Source organism: Musa acuminata, chromosome BXJ2-3, assembly GCF_036884655.1.
Source record: "Musa acuminata AAA Group cultivar baxijiao chromosome BXJ2-3, Cavendish_Baxijiao_AAA, whole genome shotgun sequence".
Lineage (NCBI taxonomy): Eukaryota > Viridiplantae > Streptophyta > Magnoliopsida > Zingiberales > Musaceae > Musa > Musa acuminata.
In genome coordinates this window covers 36,737,713-36,763,365 of record NC_088340.1, presented here as the reverse complement: position 1 = coordinate 36,763,365, position 25,653 = coordinate 36,737,713, and the positions used below count along the sequence as shown (strand labels likewise).

Sequence of the window (25,653 nt, the reverse complement as noted above, 5' to 3'; positions counted from 1 at the left end):
ATACCAAAAAATATATTATAACCTCATTTAAAAATATTGTGATCATTTAGATTGATAAAAAATATTATATAACAATATTGTAAGCAGTTTAGTTTAACACTGAACCGATTTGATTGGTTCCATCTGACTGGGCCTTTGCGAGAAATTTGAAAATTAAAATTATCAATTATTAGTGAGGATATTTTTATCATTTAAAAAATGAAGGCTATTATCCAATAACTATATACAGTTTCGAACTTTAGTACCAACCAATATCTATTCCAACCTCATTAAGTGACACATAATTCTCATTAAATGGAGGATAATTAGATGCTGATCTAAAAAAATAAAAATCTGATCCTCGTAGGCTTTTCTGAATCTGAACTCAATTATTTAAGTACTTATGTCTATATTTGGATGTACTTTAGTATCTACTTCTTTATCCAATTATTATCATTTTTGGCTATCAATGTATCTATTTAAAGTTTATTTAAAGTTTTTATGTATTTAGATTGTTAATTTAACATTCGTTATCGATATATATATATATATATATATATATATATATATATATATATATATTCAGTTTCGTCATCCCAAACACGACTCACTTTAGCCGCCTCAGTCAACGCTGAAGGGCACTGATTCCATATTATCCTAAATATTTGTTTCCCTTTGGAATAAGACGTTATTTTATTGGGAGACATTGCAATTAAAATAGGTTGACCGGGTCAAAATAATACGAAGCGCCGATACTTAACAAGATGCTGATGTATCAGTCGTATATTGGATTCGGCGAATATTCTTTTAATTTGTTTAATTATCGGAAGATGGAGATGCTTTGAGGAGAAGATTAGGGATCTTCGCAAGATAGATTCACCGACGGTGTCCACAAGCAGCTCCAAAGAAATCTCTCTCGTTTTAGTACGTCTTCAAGCTGGACTCCACTCGCCGCGACTTTGACGATTCACGTGACCGAAAACGACTCGTCGCGTAACGGCCACCACAGAGTATTTGTTTCCGCATAGTTATTGGTATGCGATCGCATGATCCACCGTCCATGTTCCTCACTTACGTATCGCATGCGGTGACGGTTTTACTTTCGAGACGCCGTAAACGGACGGCAAAGCCCCGTGGCGACGTGGCAGTAACATCGTCGGGCACCGAGGGGCCTTTCCGTCAAATGGGCGCCATCGACGCTCCCCATTTGTTCCAACTCGGCGGCTTTTCTCGGTCTTCCTATCGGTCTCTCTTTCCCCCTATCTAATCTCTATCTCTTCCTCCTGCGAAGCAGAATGCCCGATCCTTCTCTTGTGGATCCCTCCAGATCCTGACAGTGTAATCGTCGATTCGTTCCCGTTCTTTGATCCTTGCGATTAACCGATCCAGCGGTACCTCTACTGCACTCATCGGCTCCAGCGCTTCTGATTCCGATGTTAGAAGCGCTATAGGAGCGCTAGGGTTTCCAGATCAAGCTTCGGATCTCTGAATTTTTGTGGGTAATCGATGGCGGAGGCCAGGCTGTTTTCATTGACGCCTCAACTCGGTAATAATACGGTTCCTTATCATTTCCCTTTTTTTTATTTCCTCGGTTCATGATGTTGGTAAGCGTCTTTTTGACATATCTTACCCCGATGTTTGTTTTTCCTAGTGTTACATATCGAAAATCCTGTGTTTTTGCTTTGTATGTGTTCTCTGGTAATCTTTCAGGGTTCTAATTGTCTGTCCTGGCTCTTTCATATGTGTAAGCTAATTGTGAAGCGGCTAATAATAGACCTTGGCCCACATGGTGGTAATATTCGCTGTTTTTGTGGACAAATTCTGTGAGCCCGGTCATATAAACTGTGGATGATGGATGGGATGTGGGGAAACATTTACTTAAAATGTCAACGTTGGTTTAACATCGCTCGTTATAAACGGGAAATTGGCTGACGTATGGCTGAAGTGGTAGCAGGAAGATCAGGAAACCTTGTATGATAGGGAGTAACAGCAGATTTGACAGAAATGTTGAGTATATAGGGCGGCATCTAAAGGAATGTTGTGATTTCACTTTAAACTGATAATCCAACAATTGTACAGGCATGTAATGATCATCTGGTTTTGTTAAAAGGACAGGCTTTATCTTGGTGAACGTCTGAGAGAGTCTGATTCAATTGGTTATGGTGCTTCAAGCTGCATTTCTCCATGGCCTGTAGTTCACTAAACAAGTTGATTACATTGCACATTTGATGGTCATCGATCGTCAATGATTGATAGTTTCTAGCCATTGTGGACGTGGATCACGCAGAGGAACCTCGGTTGCTTGAATTACATGTTTTTAATTTCTGATGCCAGGAAAAAGTTAAATAGAATAACTTTTCAGCAATTCAGAGGGTATTTTTCTTATGTATAGTTATGGAAAGATCTTTTTTCTTTTTATTTTTTTGCGGAGGTACTTATCCGGGAGGATCTTCTCCCCAGGGACTGCAATGTAAATATGTTGAGTCGTGTAAATATATAACATAACTTTTTTACATAAGATGCTAAAAATATGTTCTATCTGTTTTTTTGATCACTTCTTTTCTGCAGTCGAGCAACCTATTTGGCCTGTTTCATTTTTGTGTACAACTAACCATTCACCCCATGCATCTCAATAGTGCATTCTAAAGTTTAGAAATTACTTTGTTCTTTTAATCAGTACCAAGTTTCAAGCATAGGTTTAAGGTCATTAGCTGAATAAAACTTGGTGACTGCATAATTGTTTTAGCCACTTTTACATGGCTGATAACATTATCATATATCTCTTCGATGATCTGGTGATTCCCTATTCATGTTCAGATATCGAACAGATCCTTCTGGAAGCACAACATCGCTGGTTACGCCCTGCTGAAATTTGTGAAATACTTCGGAACTATAGGAAATTTCATATTGCGCCAGAGCCACCAAATAAACCACCTAGTATGACCTTCTACCACAAGTTCCATTCATGTTGATTTTGTTTATCTAGCTCAACCACTTTCATCAATTATTGTGGAAGTATTTTCGTTCATCTAATCATTCAGTTGTATACAAATTCCTTGTGTACTTTTTCATGATATTCGTTCTCAGATGTGCAACAAATTTTTATTCTTTTTCCAGGTGGCTCTCTTTTTCTATTTGATCGCAAAGTATTGAGATACTTCAGGAAGGATGGTCATAACTGGAGAAAGAAAAAAGATGGGAAGACTGTGAAAGAAGCTCATGAGAGACTAAAAGTAAGTGATATTAATTTGATGCCTTCGGCATGTTCTACCCAAAGAGTTGATAATTGTATATTTGTTGGTTAGGCCTTTCACTGTGCTGTTCTGTTCTGACATTCAGATGTATCTATTATGATGTGCATGCTGTTATACAAACAGGCCACAGCAGTTATGTTGCCTTGATTATAATTGCTTTCTTCTCTGAATGTGTTAACAATTAAACCACATAGAGGCATTGTGAGTCTCGTGTGAGCATTGTAAGATTCTTATATCTAAAGGAAAACTTGTAAGACATTTAAAAGGTTGTTCATGTTTTCTGGACTGGAGCATCAGGCAATTTATAAATATCTTGCAAAAAGGTTAGTGTAGTTGAGATGAGAGTATCGCGATGCATTTGTTGGTAATGTAAAAGATCGAATAAGAAAAAATTTCATTTACAAACTATTAGAAGCAGCCCTGATATTGGATGAATGAAGAAAAATCATTTGAAATAGAAGCTGAGATGAGACAATATTTATTAGTGGTGTAACAAGAGCTGGAGAGTGACATACAAAATTTTTTCTAGAAATAATATAAAAGAGATTTCTTTGTTCTTGTTTTAACTATGAAAAAATCATGTAGCTGGTACCAAATAATTGTAACATTATGTTTTGTTGTTGTGCATAAATTACAAAAAATGAATATACAAAAATATGTAATTGACTTTGCAATCATTCTTAATAATTATAGAACGGAGAATCAGAGGAATCAAATTTGAAAAATTCTTTGAGAAAGAAATGTTCTTTAGTAATAAATTGTCTCCAATTTCTTGAGTATCTGTTATCAGACAAAAACTCCAGTACATTGGTATCTAAATGCTTACTTAATTAACATCTACTCAGGAGGGAGGACAAGGAGTATAGGCTCAGGCTTTTGTCATAGTTCTCTTGCATTTGGCAGAATGGCAAATTAATGTCCAGTCATTTTGGTTGGAGAAGAATTGCACTGTTGTATATCTTGTGGCTTGTCTAAACTTCCAATTAAATCTTAATTTCATGTGTGTTACTTGTGCACAAACAATCACTTCATCCAGGAAAATTTATAATCATGACCTGCATTATATGCTTCCTGTGTATCTTTATATTTATAGTTCTTTAATATATGTTTTTATGTTCTGTAGACGTACATTCTTGGGAAGGTATGAAATAGTGCAACCAGGATTGACATTTTTTTGACTTAGGATCAGAATAGATTGGATTGATTCAAAAATGAACAAAGGTAAGAACACATCTAGTATTACTGAAATAAGAAAACTACACTAAATAGTTTTGATGATCAGAATAAAAAAGATATGTGACACATGATTTACTAAGGTCCAATACAACATCATTGTTACATGAACACCTCATCTGGGTATGAGAAATATTGTAATTATTTAATTATGATGTCATAAAACCTGAACCTCAGCCGAGTTCTAGTGCCCATAATTTAATTTTGGTGCTTTAATGGTGCTTGACAGTGGTATTTGTGGCTAACTACTTCATGAGATGGTACGCTTATCTGGTTTCAAATTTTTTTGTTCAGTAGAATGTGTCATATTTGTTATTTTAAGAATGAGATATTTTTTTGAATCCATATCTTCATAAATGGACCGATTTTCAGGCTGGAAGTGTTGAGGTGCTTCATTGCTATTATGCCCATGGTGAAGAGAACGTAAATTTCCAAAGACGGAGTTATTGGATGCTGGAAGAGTGAGTTGCAGAATATAATTTTTACTATGTTTTCCCTTTGGCAATGTATGTGTTAAATTTTTTTCTTGTATGGTGATTTAGTTTTTCTATGGATTCTTATTTGTGTGATATGTTATGAAGCATGCCCATATAAGATATTAAGCTTGTTAAAATATCTTGCTATTTAATCTTTCCTGTTAAGTTTAATTCATTGCAGCACGTTGTTCTGAATGCTAATCTTATCAAGGTGCTTTCAGTTGATTGATTTTTTAAATTTAATTTGGATGACTTGTTCTGATGTATTAATTGATCAGATCTCTAAGCAGAGATCTGAAATTATTTTCTTTCATGTATGAAATTGTATCTCTACAGCACATAGTGTGTTTATGAACACTGTGCAAACTACAATAAGTGTCTGAGAAGTTGATTTTTGAACTTGAGATTTATTCACCAAGAGGGCTTCAACCTGCTGATAGAGCAAGGATATGGCAAAAATCGATCAGCTTATGAGAATTATATTCCACTTGATTTACATGGAAACTACTGCCCAAAACATAAGTTTCAAAGACAAGTTTAAAATTTCTAGGTACAAGCATTTACTGTGTCTAGAAATCTCTACTAATTGATCTTGTCAAATGCTTCTCTGGAAGAAAACGATAAATTATAGCACTTTAGTTCCACATCGAAAGTGAGAGAAGGCTTGAATTTATTCATATTAATGAGTGAACTACTATTAACTTAGATTTAATCATTTTTGTTCTTGTATTTATAAATCTATCAAGTTAGTGGGTTGCTTATTCCATCAGGTCGAGTTATGACAAGCATTATTATAGTTGGCACGGGGCACGCCATTTGTACTATATTCGAGTTTGATTTTAGGCTATGTTTGAGTGTCGATGAGGATGCCAAGTCTTAGGTTGAAAAGATTATAACACCCAAGTTTACTTCCACATCGTAAGTGGAGGAGACTTGATGACACACCCTGATTTGACCTAACTCGGATCTAAAGTCAAATTGTGGTGTGAAAGAGATGGTATTAGAGCAACGATTTTGAGGAGCTGAATGATTATGGAATCCATTACCTCTGCTAAGGTTCTAGATTTTTTTGTTGAGAAAAAGAAATAAAAATATGAGGTTAGAGTAATGCAATAGCAACATTTTTAGTGAAATTTGGAGGGCCAATTTTTTTGAAGGGAGGTGGAACTGCAGTACCCTAATTTTAATTAGGGGCAAATTGATAATTTGATATCATGAGTGAATTTAGGGGTAGGGTTAAACCCCATCCTTTTTTATTTATAGCTGTCATCCTCTTCTCTCATGGTAGAAAGCACAACTATCGAGGAAGGAGGGGAGATGCCAAGACATCACTTAAAAAACAAAGGTAGGGATCTTATCTCTTTTTTTTCTTTTTTTTTTCTTTTTTCATTGATTTTGATGATAAGATCTTGTTCCTTTTCTATTGACACTTCATATCATGCATAGTGATCTATTATGTTTTGATTATTAATATTAAGGTAAAGGATATTGAACAGATCATCTTCATATGATCCGTGATCATGAGGAGGAAGTCATATTTTGAAGTTGAATTTTTTTTTCAATTTTACCTTTTTAAATTATGTATCAGATTAGTTTGGGTCTATAAAGAGGGAAAAATCCAATGGTGATGTAGTTAGAATAATTTTTCTGCACTACTAGTAAAACTAAAAATAAGAAAGATCGGTGATAACTTGCTACAGCACTGTATCATGTTGGAAGATAGTCTTGTCCATGGCCTTTAGTCGAACCGATACAATTCTGGCCACTAGCATCAATTGATCTATAAATCAGTCATCTATAACTTTAGATTCGATACTAATGGGTCAACTTACAGTCCTTGTAGAACTTACTCAACTTATCATCTGCCGCAATATCTTGTGGCCTGTAGTTTATCGTTTAGAGTTTGATCATAATAAGTTGCAATAAGTTTGGCTTGCACTCAATTGATCAATTGGGTTGAATGGGATATAGAAAAAGAAAAAGGAGAATGTAGGGGAAAGTGAATACTGTAAAAAAAAAAAGAATAGGAGAAAAAGGAAAGTACAAGTTGTGATTAAAAAAAAGAGCAGTATGAGAAAGTTTGTGTATATGTATGCATCAATAATTTGTAGAAAAAGGTAGCAGTGCAAAAACTTTCTTTAATGCAGCTTTAATGCTTAAAAAAAAAAAAACTTCTCATAACTTAAATCAATGAGAAAATTGATTGATTTAATCAAATTTTCTTTGAGTGGGTTGGATCTGAAGAGCTATGGGGCTTAACAAGACTAAATTCAATTAGATTCATCTGTGATCAAATGATTTATATACATTGATGTTGGTGCCTTGAGGGGCCATATAGCCATGTGGAATCCATTTACTTTTTCTTCCTTTGAAGTTTGAACTATGTGTCTTGGTTAATCTGCCTACATGACAAATTATTAATATCCCCTTAATGGAGTGTGTGAATTGAGACTATTGCTTGGACACCCATAGCTAACTTGTGTACCAGCATCGATGCATATAGATCACTTGATTATAAATGAGTTTAATCTAATTTGATCTTGGTTAATCCTCTTGCTGTGCAGATCCAACTCACTTAAATAGAAATTGATTAAATTCATCAATTTTTTTGATTTAAGTTATGAGAAATTAGTTTTCTATATTTTAGCATTAAAGTCTACTGCCACCATTTTCCACGTATTATTGTTGTATATGTATAGAAATATACTTACGAGCTTTCTCTTACTACTATTCTTTTTATTACAGCTTTGATTTTCCTTTTGTTTTTCCTTTTTCTCTTATCTCCTTTCCTTTTTATTAGTAGCCTTTACTTTCCCCTAGCTTCTCTCTTTTCTCTATATCTCATCCTAACCCAATTGACTGGTTGAGTGTTGGTTTCGTGCAGATTTGTAACAACTTATTGTGATCAAACTCTAAATGATGAGTTACATGTCACATGCTATTATGACACACAAATGACAAATTGGGTTAGTTCTACAAAGTTTGCAAGTTGACCCATCTTTGTCAAATCTTAAGTGATGGCTAATTGGTTTATAGGTTGGTTGATGCTTGTGATTGGGATTGTATCAGTTTGGTTAAAGGCCATAGGCAAGGCTATCTTCCAGAAAAATTATGTTAACTATATTTACAAATAGATTTTTCTTCTTTTTAGATCTAGACCAATCTGATAGATGATTTAAAAGGTAAAATTAACCAAGGTTCGTAATTTCGTACCGTATCGAAGTTTCGAACTCAACTCAGTATGTTACGGTATAAATATACCGAGCGGTATGTTTCGGGATATATATATAAACTATGTCGTCTTGATACTCCCCGTGCTCTACCCGCGTGAGGAGGATGTTTCCTTCTCCCTGTGCGAAAAAAAAGCGACGTTGCTCGGTTTCTACCCGCGTGGGGAGAAAAAAAGGAGAAAGGTAATGTCACTCGGTTTCCCAGAACAAAAAAAAAAGGAAAAAGAAATCGAGGGTTCCTTCTCCTCGCTCAAAAAAGCAAAAAAAAAAAAAAGCCTTGTTCCTTCTGCCTGCATGGGGAGAAGAAACTGCTTCTCCCCGCAACGTCGCCGAGGCTTCTTCTCTCCCCACGCGGATGAGGAGAAGTCGTCGAGGCCTTGTCGGCTCAGATGAGGAGGTGACATCATATGCAGCGTCCAGCGAGGGAGGGTGGCGATGGATCGGGATCGTTGAGGGAGAGCGGTGTCGGATCTTCAGGTTTTCTCTTTTCTTCGGCCTCTTCTTTCTACTCCCTTTGCTAATACCATTCAGTAGCGGGTGTTGACGGTTGATTTAGGGTGATAACGGAGTGGAAACAGCCCCAATCGATGCTACTGCCTATTGATCTTCTGACAAACCGGTATGGTATCACCCGGTACGGACGGTATTATTCAAAATTAAAATCCTTGAAATTAACAGAAACATCCAGCTTCAATATATAACTTCCTACTCAATCATGGGTTTCGGGTTTCAGGTTATATGAAGATGATCTGTTCAATATCCTTTTAACTTAGTATAAATAATCAAGACCTAGTAGATCATCATGGATGATATGAAGTGCCAATAGAAGAGGAACAAGATCTAGATCTTATTGTCTAAATCAATGGAAAAAGAATAGAAGAAAAGAAAGAGATAAGATCCCTAACTTTGTTTCTTGTAGGTGATGCCCTAGTATCTCTCCTCCTCCTTCCTCGTTGGTGGTGCTCTCTATTACAAGATGATGATTATATATAAAGGGGAGGGGGTTTAACCCTAACCCTAGATTCATATATGAAATCAAATTACCAATTCACTCCTAATTAAAATTAGGATATTACACTTGAATTGGTTCATAGGAGTTTGATAGATGTACTATCATATCTTGGATCATGTGGCTATAGACCTGTCAAGCTAGTGAGTTGTGACATAAATTTTATCAAGTGGTTAATGGGAGGGCACAATCAGGGTTATCAAATTCCTACTCTTATTGGAGCACTTGAGTATGACTTATCAAATTCTTACTTTTATTAGACTATTAGAGTACTTATAACTATCCAACTAACTAATTGTACATTTATCTAAAAGTATTTACAGAGTCTTTATGCGGATATAACCATATATTGCTTGTTCATTTAAGCATAAGTGTGTCTCAGTTCAGATCCCCCAACATTTTCAAAATGGTTTATGTAATTTGAAAGTTGTAATATGATGATGTGAGAGGCATTGAGTACTCTAAGGAGCCAGAATGACTTTTCTTGTTTAAATCAGTCTTGTTGTCTTTCCTTATTTCATGAGCCTTCCTCCACAAATTGCAGGTAATCTATTTGTTGTGTTCTCGACAAATTGCAGAAACACTATTTGCAGTGTTCTCTTTTGAATTAATGTACACTTTATGCTTTTTTTTTCTTAACACAGTTCAAGTTTTGGTTCTGAAAGGTGTTTGTCATATCTTGGTCTGAAAATATGATCCCAAGCTATTGTCCGTGAAGAGGTTTCCAGTACTAGCCGTGGTGCAATCACAATGCTGCCAGACAGATCATCTGTTACATGTTTATGTTTGATGACATGTTGGCCTTCTCTTTCTTAAAGTTTGGTGGAAAATCATCTTTCTTAAAGTTTGGTGGAAAATCAAATAAATATCCCCCTTGGATTATGTTGTTTTTAAAATCAAATCCAGATCATACTGTGATGATAAAATCCAAGTCATGGAGTCATGATAAGAGGTCCAGATCAAACTGTCATGTCATCATGACAAATGCCTTTTCCCATCAATTTGAAAGCCATGGCTACTGAGATGTCTGATAGCATATGACGACAGGTGGTTGCCCAGTTCAATCTCATGAAAGATACTTGAAAGATATATTACATTTGAACAAATATCACACCAATGATTTTGATCAATCTCATGAAAGGTGGTTTCAAGTCCAAAAATACTTGAAAGATATATTACAGATTAATAAAACAATTAGATGTAGAAAAATAGAATAAACAAGGTTCATTTCTATCATAATTGAATTCAAACTTAAGCAATGTATTATTGTAGATGATGCTACATTCATCTATTCATACACCAATGATCATGGTTGAACATGTGTACATGTGGTGACTTTAAATAAGAATAGCCTAGGCAATTGGGGTTTGTTCTAGTTGCTAGCCTTTGACTGCAATTTTAGTATAAATGGGATCTTAAAAAACATTGAGTGGCTGTTAACCTGACATTTTAGTTTTCTAAAGTTGGTGCTCATATCATAAACCAAATTTAAGCAGAATAAATTTTCTTAGAACTTTGAGGCTAGTTGGTGCTAATTAAGCTACTATTACCCACAATTTTTTGTGATGGAAAAATCTTATTGTTTGTTCATGTCAGCAATTGACCCAAATAGTGTGTGCAGGTTTTTCCATGATTCTAGTTTTGCTCATTGGTTTGGTCCACTTCCATTCCTAAGAGTTGTAAAAATTATTGTGATTCCTTCACTACTTTCACTTAGAATAGAAAATGCAACCAGACTTTGAGCTTGTTCTTTATGTTGAGAAGGTTCCAGAATATGATTGACTAGATCTTTTTCATATTCTAATACTGACCAGATGTTAATTATTGTGGAGACTCTTTGTTTCCTTTTACTGCATAGCTTGAGCAAGAATAATTTCTAGTTCCTTTTTGAATTAGTTCAAGGAAATATGAGTTGCTGATATTTACATTCATATCTACTGCTTGATAGAGAGGCCTTTCTTCATTATCATTTGTTCTGGAAGAGCTGAGTTCTGCCATTGAAGAACATGGGTCCAGGGAAAGTTCATCACAACATGAAAGAGTACCACAATCATAATTAAACAAAGTTATAAGTTCATATTTTTCTTGGAAAAAAAAATATTTTTTTATCAATCTCAAACAATTCATCTACTCTATATAAGTTTCCTCTGTTGATGAGTCTCTATTTTGTGTTCCTTGTATGCTTATGGATGCTTTCAGTAACATATATGAACTTTATGTCCTTGTTTTTTCAGACATGCTGGTTTTCTTAATCTGAAATTTGACATTGATTCTTTGACACAACATTTTGATTCATGCAGGGACTTCATGCACATTGTTCTTGTTCACTATCTTGAAGTCAAGGTTGTAACTCACCTTTTTCCTTTGGGTTGTTTTGCTTGGATTTCTTTTTAGCATAGTAATTAAAAAGGAGTTCCTCAATGTTCAGCAAATTAAGTAATGCCTGTAACCCATTCTTATGTTCAGATTCTTGTGCTCTCTTCTGTCTCAATCAGTTAGTTTATTAAGTACAAGTTTTTTTACATGTTATATATTTATACACATATATTCATATGTCAGGATAGATACGATGATCTCTATGTTTGTTATCCATTATCTAAAGCCATTCTTCTAGCAAACCTCTGACATTAGCAACTTAGTTATTGCCATGATGGAGTTATGATGCACTGTCTCTTCGGCTATTGTTGCATGCATTTCAGTATATGTTCACCAAAACAACCATGGACTTATTCACTTGTCCAAACAAAATCAATGTTGGTGCGATATCTGCTATTTTCTATGCATTGGTTGTGCCATTCTTGCATTTATGTCAGATTTTTTACATGATTATTTGCTGGCTAAATCATTTTCGAAAGTTATGTTAAATTGAAAATATATGTTGTGTATTAATTATGATCACTTGGGAAAACAAATCTTAGTGACTCTTGAAACGACGTGGAAGACTGGAGACACAGTATTGTGTGCTTAATTTTCCTTTAAAGTTTAAAGTTTAAACTAAGAAATCCTGTATCCTTCAAATAATTGTTTCTGCATGCTTTTCTTGGTAGGTAACTGTCAAAATAATCATGATTTTTTACTCCTAGATCATTTAGTAAGCATATCTTGAGTTTGACTACATGCTTATAATTTTTTCTATTACTAAATGTTGTTTCAATAATTTCTGTAGTAAATTTTTTTGAACATATGTCCCTACAGGTTGGACAGATTGTATGTTTGTTACTTCCAAAATGTTTATTTGTACATACTCTTGTAAAGCCAATTTGTTTGCATCAGCATCAGTATTCTTGTGGGTATGGAATCTTCTGTTAATCTAAAGAATGTTCTTTAACAAATGATATAACACCCACTGTGCATCAGTATTCTGAAAATGTTCTTTATCAAACGGTATAATTACCTTGTGCATCAATATCTGAGAAAAATCTCAGTTGCCTTGCTACTGACACCAAGAACCTGTGAGGTTACACAAGTATGTTTGAAAGGACACCTGTGCTAAATCTAATTCTTATATGGGTATTCATGGTAAATACCAAGGGGCTTAGAAGATTTCTTGTAGCATTGGCCTTAAATAACTGGAATTTACAACTGGAATTTGGGTTGACTGGGGTATCTATGCAAATAGACATTTTGGATGATTATATATGTATTTTAGCAAATTTTTATGGGCATATTATACTTTGCTCTTTTTTTATGTCCTTGAAATATCTCTTTTTTCACTTTGAGGGTGTTGGTGAACCTAAAAGTAACCAGGTATATCACCTATTCTTATTATTGGGCTTCCTTGGCTGTATTACATGTTATACTGGTAATGTTTTGCTTTATCAATGCAAATAATTCATACCATTGTCCTTTCTAACGGAGTGAATTTTGATGATTTGAAACTAGTTTATAGATGATTGTCAAATTAAGATCGACTATTAGTGTTAGGGTTAGGCTACTCAGTAATTTTGCTAACAGAGTTAGGAAACACTCTTTCTGCTTGCATGCAGTGGTAAGACTACATACACGGTGACCTTTTCCAGATACCTTATTGGTGGGAGTCTTCTGCACTAGGCCACCCTTTTTTTAGAATTTTTGTCAAATCTAGTCAGCATCACCATTTGTCTTCTAAAAAGTGTATCATTCGACTACCATATTATTCTTCATTTACAATGATTACCTTTTTCATACATACATAAATCTTGAAGATCATACTGATAATGTCAATGACTAGGATATACAGAATACAAATCACTAGAGAGGTTTCTGTCCTGATAGTTGGACATGTGATAAAATTTTCATCTCATGTGCTTCTTTTGAAATTTACTCCAGGGTCATAAACCGAGTTTCAGCCGCAGTAGAGAAGTTGAAGATGTTCCCCAGGATAACCAGGTGGATAGTCCTATCTATTCTAATTCCATCGCAAATCATAGCCAGCTGCCTTCACAAGCAACAGATGTTGAAAGCCCTATTAGTCTACACACTTCAGAATATGAAGATGCCGAATCAGGTATGACTAACACAAAATCATAAGCTGTTATGCATTACAAGTGTAAATCCACTGATTCGTATTTCAATCATGCACTTTTTCTTTCAGTGTATCTAAAGCGAAATTCGATGCAGCAGATAATTATCCAACAAGTTCCAGATACCACCCTTTCGTTAAGATGCAGCAGTATGATGATGGACAAATGACGGGTGTTCCTTTTGTGGACTCATATGTTCCAGATCCTTCCATAGATAGTCAATGTGAGTGAAACTCTTTCGTAGTATCTTTTAGATGAATTAGTAGGATGCTACTGAGAAAAACAATTTGTTCAATATCTTTCAGGTGGTTTTCAGGAAATACATGATGCTGAACCTAAATCAGATTTTTATTCAGTTACTCAAGAGGACATAGGTAGGGTATTTAATGAAACAGGTCTAGGGTTGACATTTATTGGGTCTAAAACACAGTTAGATCTGGCATCATGGGAAGAAGTCCTAGAACATTGTGCAACATCATGTCAGATGCCATCTTTCCAGTCATCAGCTGGTATTACAGAGGCTACGACAGAGGAAATTAGTAGTAAACAAACTTCTGTACATGCAGACCTATATGCAGAGAATCCTGGTACCAGGCAAGATGACTCCATTATATCAGACAAATTTGAGTGGCAGGTACTATTGCTATTTGTATTAACATACATTTCCAGATTGTTCTAATTGATTTTGAATACTATACAAAATTGTAATGTTTAAAATTTTGTTCTGTTACCACTTTCAGCATGTCAGATTGACAGTGTACTTGTATACTAGGCAGTATATCCACTTGTATCAACGGGTAAAAGAAAAAGACAACAACAAAACTGAGCCCTATGGTCTGATAGTGGTTCTTTTTTGGACTGGTAAATATTGGTTAATAATGTACAGGTCCCACTGGTATTTGAAATATTGCATGGTGGATCTTCGTACTGCATGGAAGATAGTATAATTTCTTTTCATATATTATAATTTAAATAATAACTTCTGTCCTGTCATTAACCTGAACCCAGAAATAGCCTTATTAAGAACTTGCAAGTGCTATTATTTATGACAGACTAGATTGAGCTGATGATCACTGACAGCTGGATAATGTGATATTAATGCACAAGCTCCCACATGGTTCTTGCTTCATGGATATTTATTGGCTTGAAAATTGTCTCTGCTTAGGCTTTGAGTTCATCTTTATTATAGGCTTTGGCCTTTATTAGTATGACTAAATCATTCGTAATATTTTATGTTCCAGCTTTCTAGTGCTGACACTGATTCAGCTATTATATCAACTATTAACATGGAAAATGAGACTTCCATTGATGGAAGTGATAAATACACTTCCCTGGTAAAACAACCAACATTGGACCTCTCCAGAGTACAAACTGAAGGCCTAAAGAAGTATGATAGCTTCTCAAGGTGGATGAGCAAAGAGCTTGGAGAGGTTGATGAGTCACATACAAAATCCAGTTCTGGAGCATACTGGAGTGCTGTTGGAAGTGATGGCATTGTTGAAGATTCTAGCATTTCAAATCATGAGCCTTTGGATGCATATATAATGAGCCTCTCACTTTCACAGGATCAGCTTTTCAGTATAATTGATTTCTCTCCAAACTGGGTCTATGCTGGCTTGGAGACTAAGGTATCTGGCACTCTGAAATGGATGTTTCTATCTAATGCTTTCCTCAATGATGAAGTTAGGACTTGAAACATTAACATATCCTTTATTATACCCTAAAAGTTGCAATTATGGTTTGATATTGGCATACTATATGTTTTCATTTCCTGATCATTCTTTCTGATGTATAATACAGGTTTTAATTATTGGGACATTCTTGAAGACTCAAGATGTGGAAAATTGTAAATGGTCATGCATGTTTGGGGAAGTTGAAGTTCCAGCAGAGGTTGTAGGAGATGGTATTCTTAGTTGCCATGCTCCTCCACATAAATCTGGAAGGGTTCCTTTTTATGTGACCTGTTCCAACAGGTTGGCTTGTAGTGAGGTGAGGGAGTTTGAATTCCGTGTAAGTGATCCACACTGTATAGAGAATATAGATTCCTGCAGTAATAACACATATGAAATGCTTCTTCATATGCGTCTTGATAAGTTACTGTCTCTGGGGCCACTTGACTCCCAAAATTTAGATTATAGGAAGAAAGCTCATTTGGGAGGTAAAATCAGTTTAATTAAAATGGAAGCTGCTGATGATACTCTGCCTAAAATAAGTCAAGAAAATGAGTATTCTGCTGACAATGCAGAGTTGCTTGAAATGTTATTACAAGAGAAGCTGCATATTTGGCTTCTACACAAATCTGCCAAAGATGATAAAGGTCCCAATATCTGGGATGAAGAGGGGCAGGGCGTGCTGCATCTAGCAGCTGCTCTTGGTTATGATTGGGCTATAGAACCAACAGTGACTGCAGGTGTCAATATTAACTTCAGAGATGCACATGGGTGGACTGCATTACACTGGGCAGCTTTTTGTGGCAGGTGAGTACCTCAGATGTTTTGTCATCAAGAATTTTGTTGATTAGTTATTGGTACCTGTCTATCGTAAGCCATATTTACTGTTGTTTTCTTTGTCATTTCAGGGAGCGGACAGTTGGTGCTCTCATTACAATGGGTGCAGCACCTGGTTTATTGACAGATCCAACCCCCGAGTTTCCTTCAGGAAGAACACCTGCAGATTTGGCATCTGCAAATGGTCACAAAGGCATCGCTGGTTTCCTGGCAGAATCATCTTTGACTAGCCATCTTTCTTCCCTCACTTTAGACCCAAAGGGCAGTGATATAGCAGACGTTGCCAGCTTGACAGGCATTGATGATGCAGAACAGAGAGCTCTTGCAGTTGCTGATGGAGACATGCAGGCTGGACTTTCGCTGAAGGATTCATTGAGTGCTGTTCGTAATGCTTCTCAAGCTGCAGCTCGCATTTACCAAGTCTTTAGGGTGCAATCATTTCATAGAAAGAAAATTGAGTCTGGAGGTGACAAGTCCGCTATGTCAGATGAGCGAGCGCTTTCACTTCTTTCTATCAAGTCACAAAAAACAGGACAGTCTGATATGCCTATGCATGCTGCTGCCATTCGTATACAAAACAAATTTAGAGGATGGAAAGGGAGGAAAGACTTCTTAATTATTAAGCAACGGATAGTCAAGATCCAGGTTTGACATTAACTGATCACTTTGCTTGTGCATCTGCATATTGAGTTTCACTATTTTGTAATTGATGTTCTTTGCTTTTCTATGATTTTGTAATTTCGTATCACTTTTTTTGCTGTCATGCACACATTTTATGCAATTGGCATTCTTCTGCTAAAGCTACTAGGTTAATGTTCTGTACATGTATGCATGTCTGATATGTTTGATATACATAGTGTTTGCCTTTCCATAGGACATATATGCATGTATATATTCGTATTCCTTTGCACATGTAAGGTTATTTTTCAGGTTTCAACTTGTCATGAGGTCATATTACATCAGCCTGTTCAAACATTGGTGCATCAGCACTGTTCTAGTCAACAAAATATAGCCTTGTGTTGCATTACAGAAAAGCAATTCTTCTCACTGTACCTGTGTGGGTGCTCACTGCATTTTCATAAAAACCTTGATTTTGTGACAACCCAGCTTTCATTTTTTTGTTAACTTGTCTAGTTCTCCTGGTTATTTTTGTTCTCTATCTTCTATATAGCCATGAAAATTGCAGATATAAACAATGCTCCACGCATGTACTTAGAACGCATGCTCGATAGTATACATCAGTACTTTCAAAATGTTTCCTGATGGGCCTATTATTATTGTTTAGGATCTCAACTTTGTATGATTGCGTAGGTCCCAGACACAAAAACTGTCTTGGTAGCTCAAAAACAGCTGAGGGCTAGGTGCATGTTATGCATCAATATATGAACCTAAACTAGGTGATTGGAAGATGAGTCTTAGTGTCTGGGCAGGAGTTTGACTTGGTTTGTACTTATTCAAGGAGAGTTGTTTGATGAAGTTTTTCTTTAGTTCAAAACATCCTCTAAGGAAAATCTAAACTTGTTAGATAAACTTGCCTTTTCAAGTAACCAGTGTCCATTTTATAGTAATTATTCTGTTTAAATTGAAATTTGTTTTTCACTTGTTTAAAAATGTTGAAACTTTATTTGATGAGTTTAATAATTTAGAGAATACCTGATAATTTGGAAGTTGAGCACTCTGCCGTGTACTGTAGCTTCTCTAAAGTTTTGTTACATGTACCATGTTTTTATATATTAGATTTCTACGTAAACCTTTTCTTTTCTGAAGTTTGTATTTGATGACTAGGCTCATGTACGAGGTCATCAAGTCAGGAAGCGTTATAAAAAATTTGTGTGGTCAGTAGGAATTGTGGAAAAAGTTATACTGCGCTGGAGACGTAAAGGAAGTGGGTTACGTGGATTTCGGTCTGAAGGCCTTTTGGAGGGCACTTCCATGCAATGTCATCTTGCTAAGGAGGATGATTATGATTTCCTGCAAGAAGGCAGAAAACAGACAGAGGCTAGGATGCAGAAGGCACTTGCGAGGGTGAAGTCTATGGTTCAATATCCAGAAGCTAGAGAACAATACCGAAGGCTTCTAACTGTTGTTACAGAATTCCAGGAGTCTAAGGTATCTCTTTTATATGCTCTGGTCTGTTCAATTTTACAACATGCCAAGTAACACAAAGTTGCCAATCTAGTAGGTCTTAGGAGTTAGGAGTATGTAGGATTTTAAATTGAAAGGTCTCATCTTTTTGTGTCTTAGGCTTATTATGGCTCTCTTATATGTTGAAGTTTTTCTATCTTCTATTTATTTATGTTTTTATTTAGTAATAGATAGGGAAAAATTTTCCCGTAGTGGACTTCATGACTCTCTTTAACTTGTGTTATATGAATTAATGATGCAGATATATAATTGCCTTAAATCAATGTGGCATTATCTTCTCCACATTCCTTGCCTTTAAGAAACAGTCTTTCACCTCTTTGCTTCTTTGAAAGCAGTGACCATCAACTTGTGTTTTCTGAACGTTTAAACTTATATGATCCTGCATGCATTACTTGGTTAATGCATGTTGTTTTGGAGGTCACCCAACAGGAAAGTTATATTACTACTTTGTTGATAATTCCCAAAATTCTGCTAACATTTTGGGATGCCAATGCTTCTCATTGTTAACTGTGTTCCTATTGAAAAACTTGGATTTTGTGTGTAATTGCCAATTGTGGTTCAGTGCAATTACACTAGTCAAATAGGATATGTTAGACTTAATCTCTCTACAAATGCTGTAGGACTTAGTCTTTATCTGGGCATGTCCGAACGAGCAGAACTACTGGCTCAGATCTGTCATTCTTGGTTCAAGACTCGAATGAGCTCTGGATTTAGTCATTAACCCCCTGCTTCTTTCAGGCTAAAACCAAGGCTTTGTTGGTTGAGCATTGCTATTCTAAAATGCAGCTAGCAGCTAAGCCTAATCGTCAAATGCATGTACAATAACTGTAGGTAGATATTTTTTATACAACACCATGGTTATTTATCTGGCAGCAATTAGCTTTTGTTTGGTGCACTCCGGCCTTTGCAAGCTTGTGGACTGTAGTTAAAGTTATTTTCATTTTTACAGGCTTTGCAAGAAAGCATTATGGATGTATCAGAGGATGCTGCAGATGCTGATCTCATGGTTGAGCTGGAAGAATTATTGGAAGGAGACACAGTAATGCCAACTGTTTGAGAAGGGTCATCTGAATAAACTCAGCTTAACATTTTCATATTAGCACCTCGAGTCCATTAACTGCTACTGTAAATCATCCTTTACTAATCATGAGAAATTAGATACATTTGAAGTATTGGCATTTGTACTACATGTGTGTAACTGATTTATGATGAACTTGAGTGTAGTTTGTATCATGGACAGAGCTGAGAGTTGTATAGAAAGTGTCATTTGTACCATGGAGCAAACTAAGAGCTGCATACTGGATTATGATTTGCTTTGTCTGCATTATTGTTGGTTCTTTTACACTCTTGTTTATATTGAACTGGCATTTGTGAGTGAAGAAGAATTGTCCATGCTGGATTTAGTTCGATGTATGTTAAGTAAGCTATTATAAATAAGTGGACATGCTAACACATGTTTTAGCTTTCTGTTCTTATTGTGTCGTGTTGCTAATTGAAATTGTAGCGTCGCATATTGTTCGCTTTGAATATCGCTCTTTAAATCAGCATTTCATGGGGGAATGCTTTGCAATGCATGGACGCACTGGTAGTCCGTGTGTATCGCAGACGGATGGTTTCTCTTCGTTCGTTGGCTCTCCAATCCCCGCCTCGCCTTTTGTCGCTGTTTCGGTCCTTAGCGGACTAGCGTACCGACCCTACCCTCTCGTGTCCCGACCATCGCGGGGCTGTTCCTGTCGGTGTCGAGGAGGTGGCTCCGGTGACGCGTCGAGGTCGCTTCCAGGGTATCTTCCCCATGAAGGAGCGGCAGATCTACGAGGTCCTCCGCGAGGTTTGTTCGATTAGGTTTCCCGAGCGCCCGTGTACGGAAGTCATGGTCAGCTCTCTTGATGTTTGCTTGCGCCTTAAATTCCCAGAGAGGAAAGGGCTTTCACGAATGAAGAGGCTGTTGATTTTGGCGTTGGGCTATTTCCGAGAGTGTTTGCAGGAGCATACGCTCCGGTGGATGACCATATTCGTGCTAGCTTCGGCGGGCATCAAAGACAGGTGCGTCAAATTTGTTCTCTTAGCCCTTCGGTATTAGTTCCTCGTCTTTGAATGTTCTGGATCTGATTTCTGTATACAGCTTGCATTTGTGTATATGCCAATGCGTGATTTTATTTTTATGTTTACTGCTGCATTTGATGATCTTCAACTGCCTCAGATATCCCATGCTGCTGGATACCAAAGTCTACTGATTGTAACATTGATCGCAACAATAATAAATCAAGAATTTCCAAAATGTTGTGCCAAAAATTGTGATCACCGTCGCTTTAAATTGTACAAACATTCTTGGCCAACAAGTGCCCGGGTAGGAGGTGAGAGTTAGACCAATAACAAGATGAAATCAGAGGGGTTGTGCGTATCATCTTCATGAGTTGTAGCACTCTTGTGATGACATGACGAGGAGGTAATCTTATATTAACATCGAGTACCATGTATCAGATGAGGTCAGCCTGAATTTGTATACCTACTTATGCACCAAAGATACTGGAGCTCCAACTTGAGAGCAAACACATAAAACTAGATTTCATATTTGCTCTTTTTAACTGGATCATCCATTGTTAATGTTGTATATCCATTTCGTACTTTCTGTCATTGTGTCTTCCATCACATGCAGTCAAATTTTCTCCTTTTCGGTTTCTCTTTGGGCTTACAAAATAATTCTTCACTTGCAGTATTGTTTTCGTTCATGTTACCAACTATGTATTAGAATCTCTCAATACGAACATAATAATTTTTCCTGCTTTATATTAAAAAAATTTGCAACATTTCAAGGTTTGATATCAATCAGCTTGGTATGTTCATCATTACTTCATCAGGTACATGCCCAGCATCAAAAGTTTTGGTTGCTAATCACTGATCAATAACAGGCTTGGTGTTGCCAATTGAAAAGAGCAGTGGAAGGATCTAGTTTACTTTGTATTGGCTAGCCTCAGCCATTGAAGGCTTCTTCACTGTTCTCTCAAGTATCAAAGTTTTAAGTGAGCTGATGTTATCGGTATTCAGTTTCAGCAGCAACCATCATCTTGCACTTCTAGGCACAACAAGAATGGGAGGTGCTCTAGTCAAAGTACTTGAATGAGCTCGATAGGGTCTTTGGCACACTGCCATTATCTGATGTTGAACATTTAAAGAATTCCTAAATGACTGAAGTTCTTGCTACTCTGACACAGGTGACGTTTAGGTCAAATGTGCTGATATAAGTTGGATCTAATTATGAAAAAGAGATAAATCAGGACTGCTGGAAGATATGAGGATCATCGGCTTCATTTCCTTGGCCAACTTTGCTGAGTTTTCAACCTTCTAAAGAGTTCTAAGGTCTGTCTTTACACATAGATTTGGCTTTGTTTCAGCAAATGTAGTGAAACGGGTAATTGATGAATCTCTCTCTAGGAAATCTAGTATCTGTCTGTGTAAGATGAAAGACCCATGTTTTCTATCAGAAGAAAGTGCCTCAGCAATTCGATTCATTTAAGGTATTGCGATGCACCTTTTATTCTTTTGATTACTGATTAGTACTTGATCAAAGTATTATGTAGCTTTGCCAGTTTCTTGTTTAGTCAGCCTCGTATTCGTGAGCGTGGCATGGTAGCGACATTCTGATTCAATTTTCAAGTGTTAATTGTATGCTTTTGGTGGATTATCGACATTTCATCAGAGTTATTGCTCAACTCCGCCAATTGTTTGTTTGGTTGGTCAATCTTATATTCATGTGTAAGGACGACAATATTGTGATTCTACTTTCAAACACTGATTTAGTTGCGATGCCATTGATTAGTAGATAACTTTTTTGACTTCAAGCCTTCATATCACAGACATTCATCCCATATGTGAGTTACTTGTACAGGTCCAAACGAAATTTTCTAGATCAAGAAGTATTGCTAACATCTCAATTTTCACAGGTTAATGATTTCTGCTGTTCCAAATTGGATTCCAGTTCATGTTGAACTATCCTTGTTCACTGGTTGGTTTCAAGAAACTTTTAGTTTGGTGGCTGTGTTGCAAAGATCAACAACATGGAAATTGAAGCACTTGAAAGCTTCCACACTTTCCTCTGCTTCATCCTGCCTACTATTGAGGTTTGATCACATCCCTCAAACAAATTTTCATGCAGCAATCTCTTTAATTTTCTGTACAAATATTAAGATTAGGGTTTAAGGAAAGAATACAACATTTTACCTGTTAGGGTTTTCATTTCATGATTGCATTGAAACTTGTTATTCTGATCGATTATAGTGTCAAGGCGGGGTGATTCTGATCGATTATAGTGTCAAGGCAAGGTTTAAATTTGTTAGGGAGAACCTTAGAGAGGAGTTTGTATAGGACGTTGTAGAGGGATATGGGTATGAAATCAGAGATCCTAGTAAGGTTGGTGACATTGGCAATGAAGAACAAGTTAGTCTTTGTAGAATTCGGCCATAAAGCTGTTAGGCCCCCAAGCTTTTTACCTTGGCCCATCCCCATAAGAAAGAGCATTGAGGTCCGTGAGGGAGGAATGCTTATGCAGGGGGAGACGAGCAAGAGAAGAACAGGAGACGGGAGGATGGTTATGTGAGGGGGAGGGAGGGGACCTCATAGTGCTATATCAATTCATGAAGGCATAGATTGTGGAGGAGATATCCTCGCAAGGGAATCTATTGTTGGCTCTGGCGAGTCATTTTTAGATGGATCTGCCTGGTTAAGGCAGTGAATCTATTGTTGAGGATAAGAAGATTAGTTTGATCCTCATCAAAAAGTGAGGAGTTCTTGATGAGGATAATAACAAGACCTGGGCTTACGTCAGCTGCCCTAGATGACGCCCCGATCAACCCGACAAGCACCTGGTCAAACTGATCGACACGTCGGCCGAGATGCATTAACGACCTGTTCGGGCTTAGTCCTTCACGCCACGCCAACTCCAACGTCAGACGCTACCAGGAGTACATGTCTGCCCCCTACAAGCGGGCATATCAGGTATCATTAAACTCCCCTATAAATATCCTCGCAGTAGAAGAGGAAAGGAGGAGGAGAAAACAGACCAAAACACTTCTTCATCTGAAACCCCCTCCACATCGCTAACTTAGTCGTCGGAGGGGTCGGGCTGAAGGTCTCCACCGGACGCGCAAGCGAGGAGTTCCTGCCTGGAGGAGACGGCTACATCGTCCTGATCGGACACCACACCCGACCGCCTCAGCGGGCCGAGGAGCGCCCCAGGGAGATCCCTGTCGTCCGGACCCAAATTGAGCCGCGTCGGCCCCGAGGCCACAACTCAAAGTTGTTTCCCAACAATAGTTTTCATCACAATCTTCTTTCCTGAACCATATTGTGGATAGAAGGGTATTCAGGCCATTGGGACTCGAACTTAAAAGATCTGAGGAGGCGTAGGATCATTGGCAGTAGGGTTAAGACGAAAGGGGTTTGACCAAGACATATATATTTATATTTTATTAATATTTTATATTAATGTGATAATTTTTATTGACGTATTTTTATTAATTGATTGAATTACATGTATCGGAAATATTTAATATATTCAATATTAATATACGTATAATACTAGAATATTTATTTATATATTATATTTTTATCATCAGAATAATATATATCTTTTAAGAAATAAAAAAAATAATTTACTTAAAAAATTCCGACCTGCCGGATTCGAACCAGCGACCTAAGGATAACTGATGTTTTAACCGACTACAGTCCTCCGCTCTACCAACTGAGCTAAGGTCGGATAATGATTTGATAACGTAAAACAATAATATAAATAACTTGAATTTGTAAACCTATCCTTAACTCGAATAAAATATCATATCAGGTGCTTTTGACACAAAAATAAATAAATTATACATCATGTCCATCAATCCATCCGTATCCCTTATTTAGCTACGTGGACATAAGGGTATTCAGGCCATTGGAACTCGAACTTAAAAGATCCGAGGAGGCATAGGATCATTGGCAGTAGAGTAAGCATATATATTTATTTTTTATTAATATTTTATGTTTTATTAATATTTTATATTAATGTGATAATTTTTATTGATGCATTTTTATTAATTGATTGAATTACATGTATCGGAAATATTTAATATATTCAATATTAATATACGTATAATACTAGAATATATATTTATATTTTATATTTTATCAAAAGAATAATATATATCTTTTAAGAAATAAAAAAAAATTTACTTAAGCTAAAATGTTCCGACCTGCCGGATTCGAACCAGCGACCTAAGGATAACTGATATTTTAACCAACTACAGTCCTCCGCTCTACCAACTGAGCTAAGGTCGGATAATGATTTTATAACGTATAATAAATATATAAATAACTTCAATTTGTAAACCAATCTTTAACTCGAATAAAATATCAAATCAGGAGCTTTTGACACAAAATTAAATAAATGATATATCATGTCCATCTATCCATCCGTATCCCTTATTTAACACGATAACCATGTCAACTTTTTTAGATATACTATATACTAATGATGATGATGTCTCAACATTGCTAGGGTGTTCTACATACTAATAGTTGGCTATCTCCAAATCATTATCTCATCAACTATAATATTTGATCATTGATTATCAGATACCTCATGCAATAGTTCATGGAGTTAATTGATTTCCTTCTTTATGTGAAAAAATCTCTGTTTTCTCCTAAGGGTGAATAAGCATATCCTTGTGTTCATTGATATATTAACGAATGAGAAAATCTTTGAAGAATATAGTGTAATATATTTAAATTAGAGAGGATAACGAGGGAGATCTTTAAAAGAGGTAGTGTAATACATTTTCATTATAAAAAAATTATATATGAGATCTTTAAGGGATATCTCCCATTCATATATAAATATACATCCATCCTCCTCCTTGCTAATCATGGTCAAGAGTGTGACTTAAGAAGAGAGAAGAAGTGATTTTAGGGTAACACTTGTAAAATAAAAAGGTAAGGATCCGAACCCTTTCTTTTTATATCTTCTATATAGAATGATACATTCGATGGTATAGAGATCCTATTCTCGATCAAGTACTTGGGAGCACATCACAACTTCTGTTTCGTTCGCAAGTACAGATATCTCTTCTATCGTCGAGGAGTCTGCAGAGCTCCCTTTTCTTTATTGTCTCCTCATTTTCCGAATCCTTACAAATAAAGGAAGTAAAAAGATACTAATTGACCAGATTAGCATGGATTTGTCCTTTGCTTCAATCATCTGCTTAACCATGTTTGTCTTGTACGTGCGCTCAGGGCCTCCTTGAGGAGGCAAAGAGATCTCGGAGTCCCACCGGTTCTCTCT

General features: G+C 36.4%; 1 protein-coding gene and 2 non-coding genes across 5 annotated transcripts; 1 reads left to right on the top strand and 2 right to left on the bottom strand.

The window, feature by feature from the left end:
• The first annotated feature begins 1,202 nt into the window (after nucleotides 1-1,202).
• LOC103974950 (calmodulin-binding transcription activator 3) lies at nucleotides 1,203-19,677 on the top strand. Of its 3 annotated transcripts, none has more exons than XM_065100317.1 (13): nucleotides 1,204-1,525; nucleotides 2,797-2,916; nucleotides 3,097-3,212; nucleotides 4,839-4,927; nucleotides 11,482-11,524; nucleotides 13,490-13,667; nucleotides 13,784-13,906; nucleotides 13,989-14,317; nucleotides 14,925-15,311; nucleotides 15,484-16,160; nucleotides 16,262-16,835; nucleotides 17,976-18,299; nucleotides 19,285-19,677. In XM_065100317.1, the coding sequence occupies exons 1-13, from the start codon at nucleotides 1,486-1,488 to the stop codon at nucleotides 19,390-19,392; spliced, it is 3,108 nt and encodes a 1,035-aa protein (XP_064956389.1). In that variant the 5' UTR covers nucleotides 1,204-1,485; the 3' UTR covers nucleotides 19,393-19,677. The 3 variants fall into 3 exon arrangements, with proteins under 3 accessions (XP_064956391.1, XP_064956389.1, XP_064956388.1); XM_065100316.1 differs by having other exon boundaries at nucleotides 13,781-13,906; XM_065100319.1 differs by lacking the exon at nucleotides 2,797-2,916 and having other exon boundaries at nucleotides 1,203-1,525; nucleotides 13,781-13,906.
• Nucleotides 19,678-23,996: 4,319 nt separating this feature from the next.
• TRNAY-GUA (transfer RNA tyrosine (anticodon GUA)) lies at nucleotides 23,997-24,087 on the bottom strand. The gene is given in 2 exon segments: nucleotides 23,997-24,032; nucleotides 24,051-24,087. It is a non-coding gene; the product is annotated as a tRNA-Tyr (tRNA).
• A 472-nt stretch (nucleotides 24,088-24,559) lies between these two features.
• Nucleotides 24,560-24,650, bottom strand: TRNAY-GUA (transfer RNA tyrosine (anticodon GUA)). Its single transcript is given in 2 exon segments — nucleotides 24,560-24,595; nucleotides 24,614-24,650. It is a non-coding gene; the product is annotated as a tRNA-Tyr (tRNA).
• Between the last annotated feature and the right edge of the window lie 1,003 nt (nucleotides 24,651-25,653).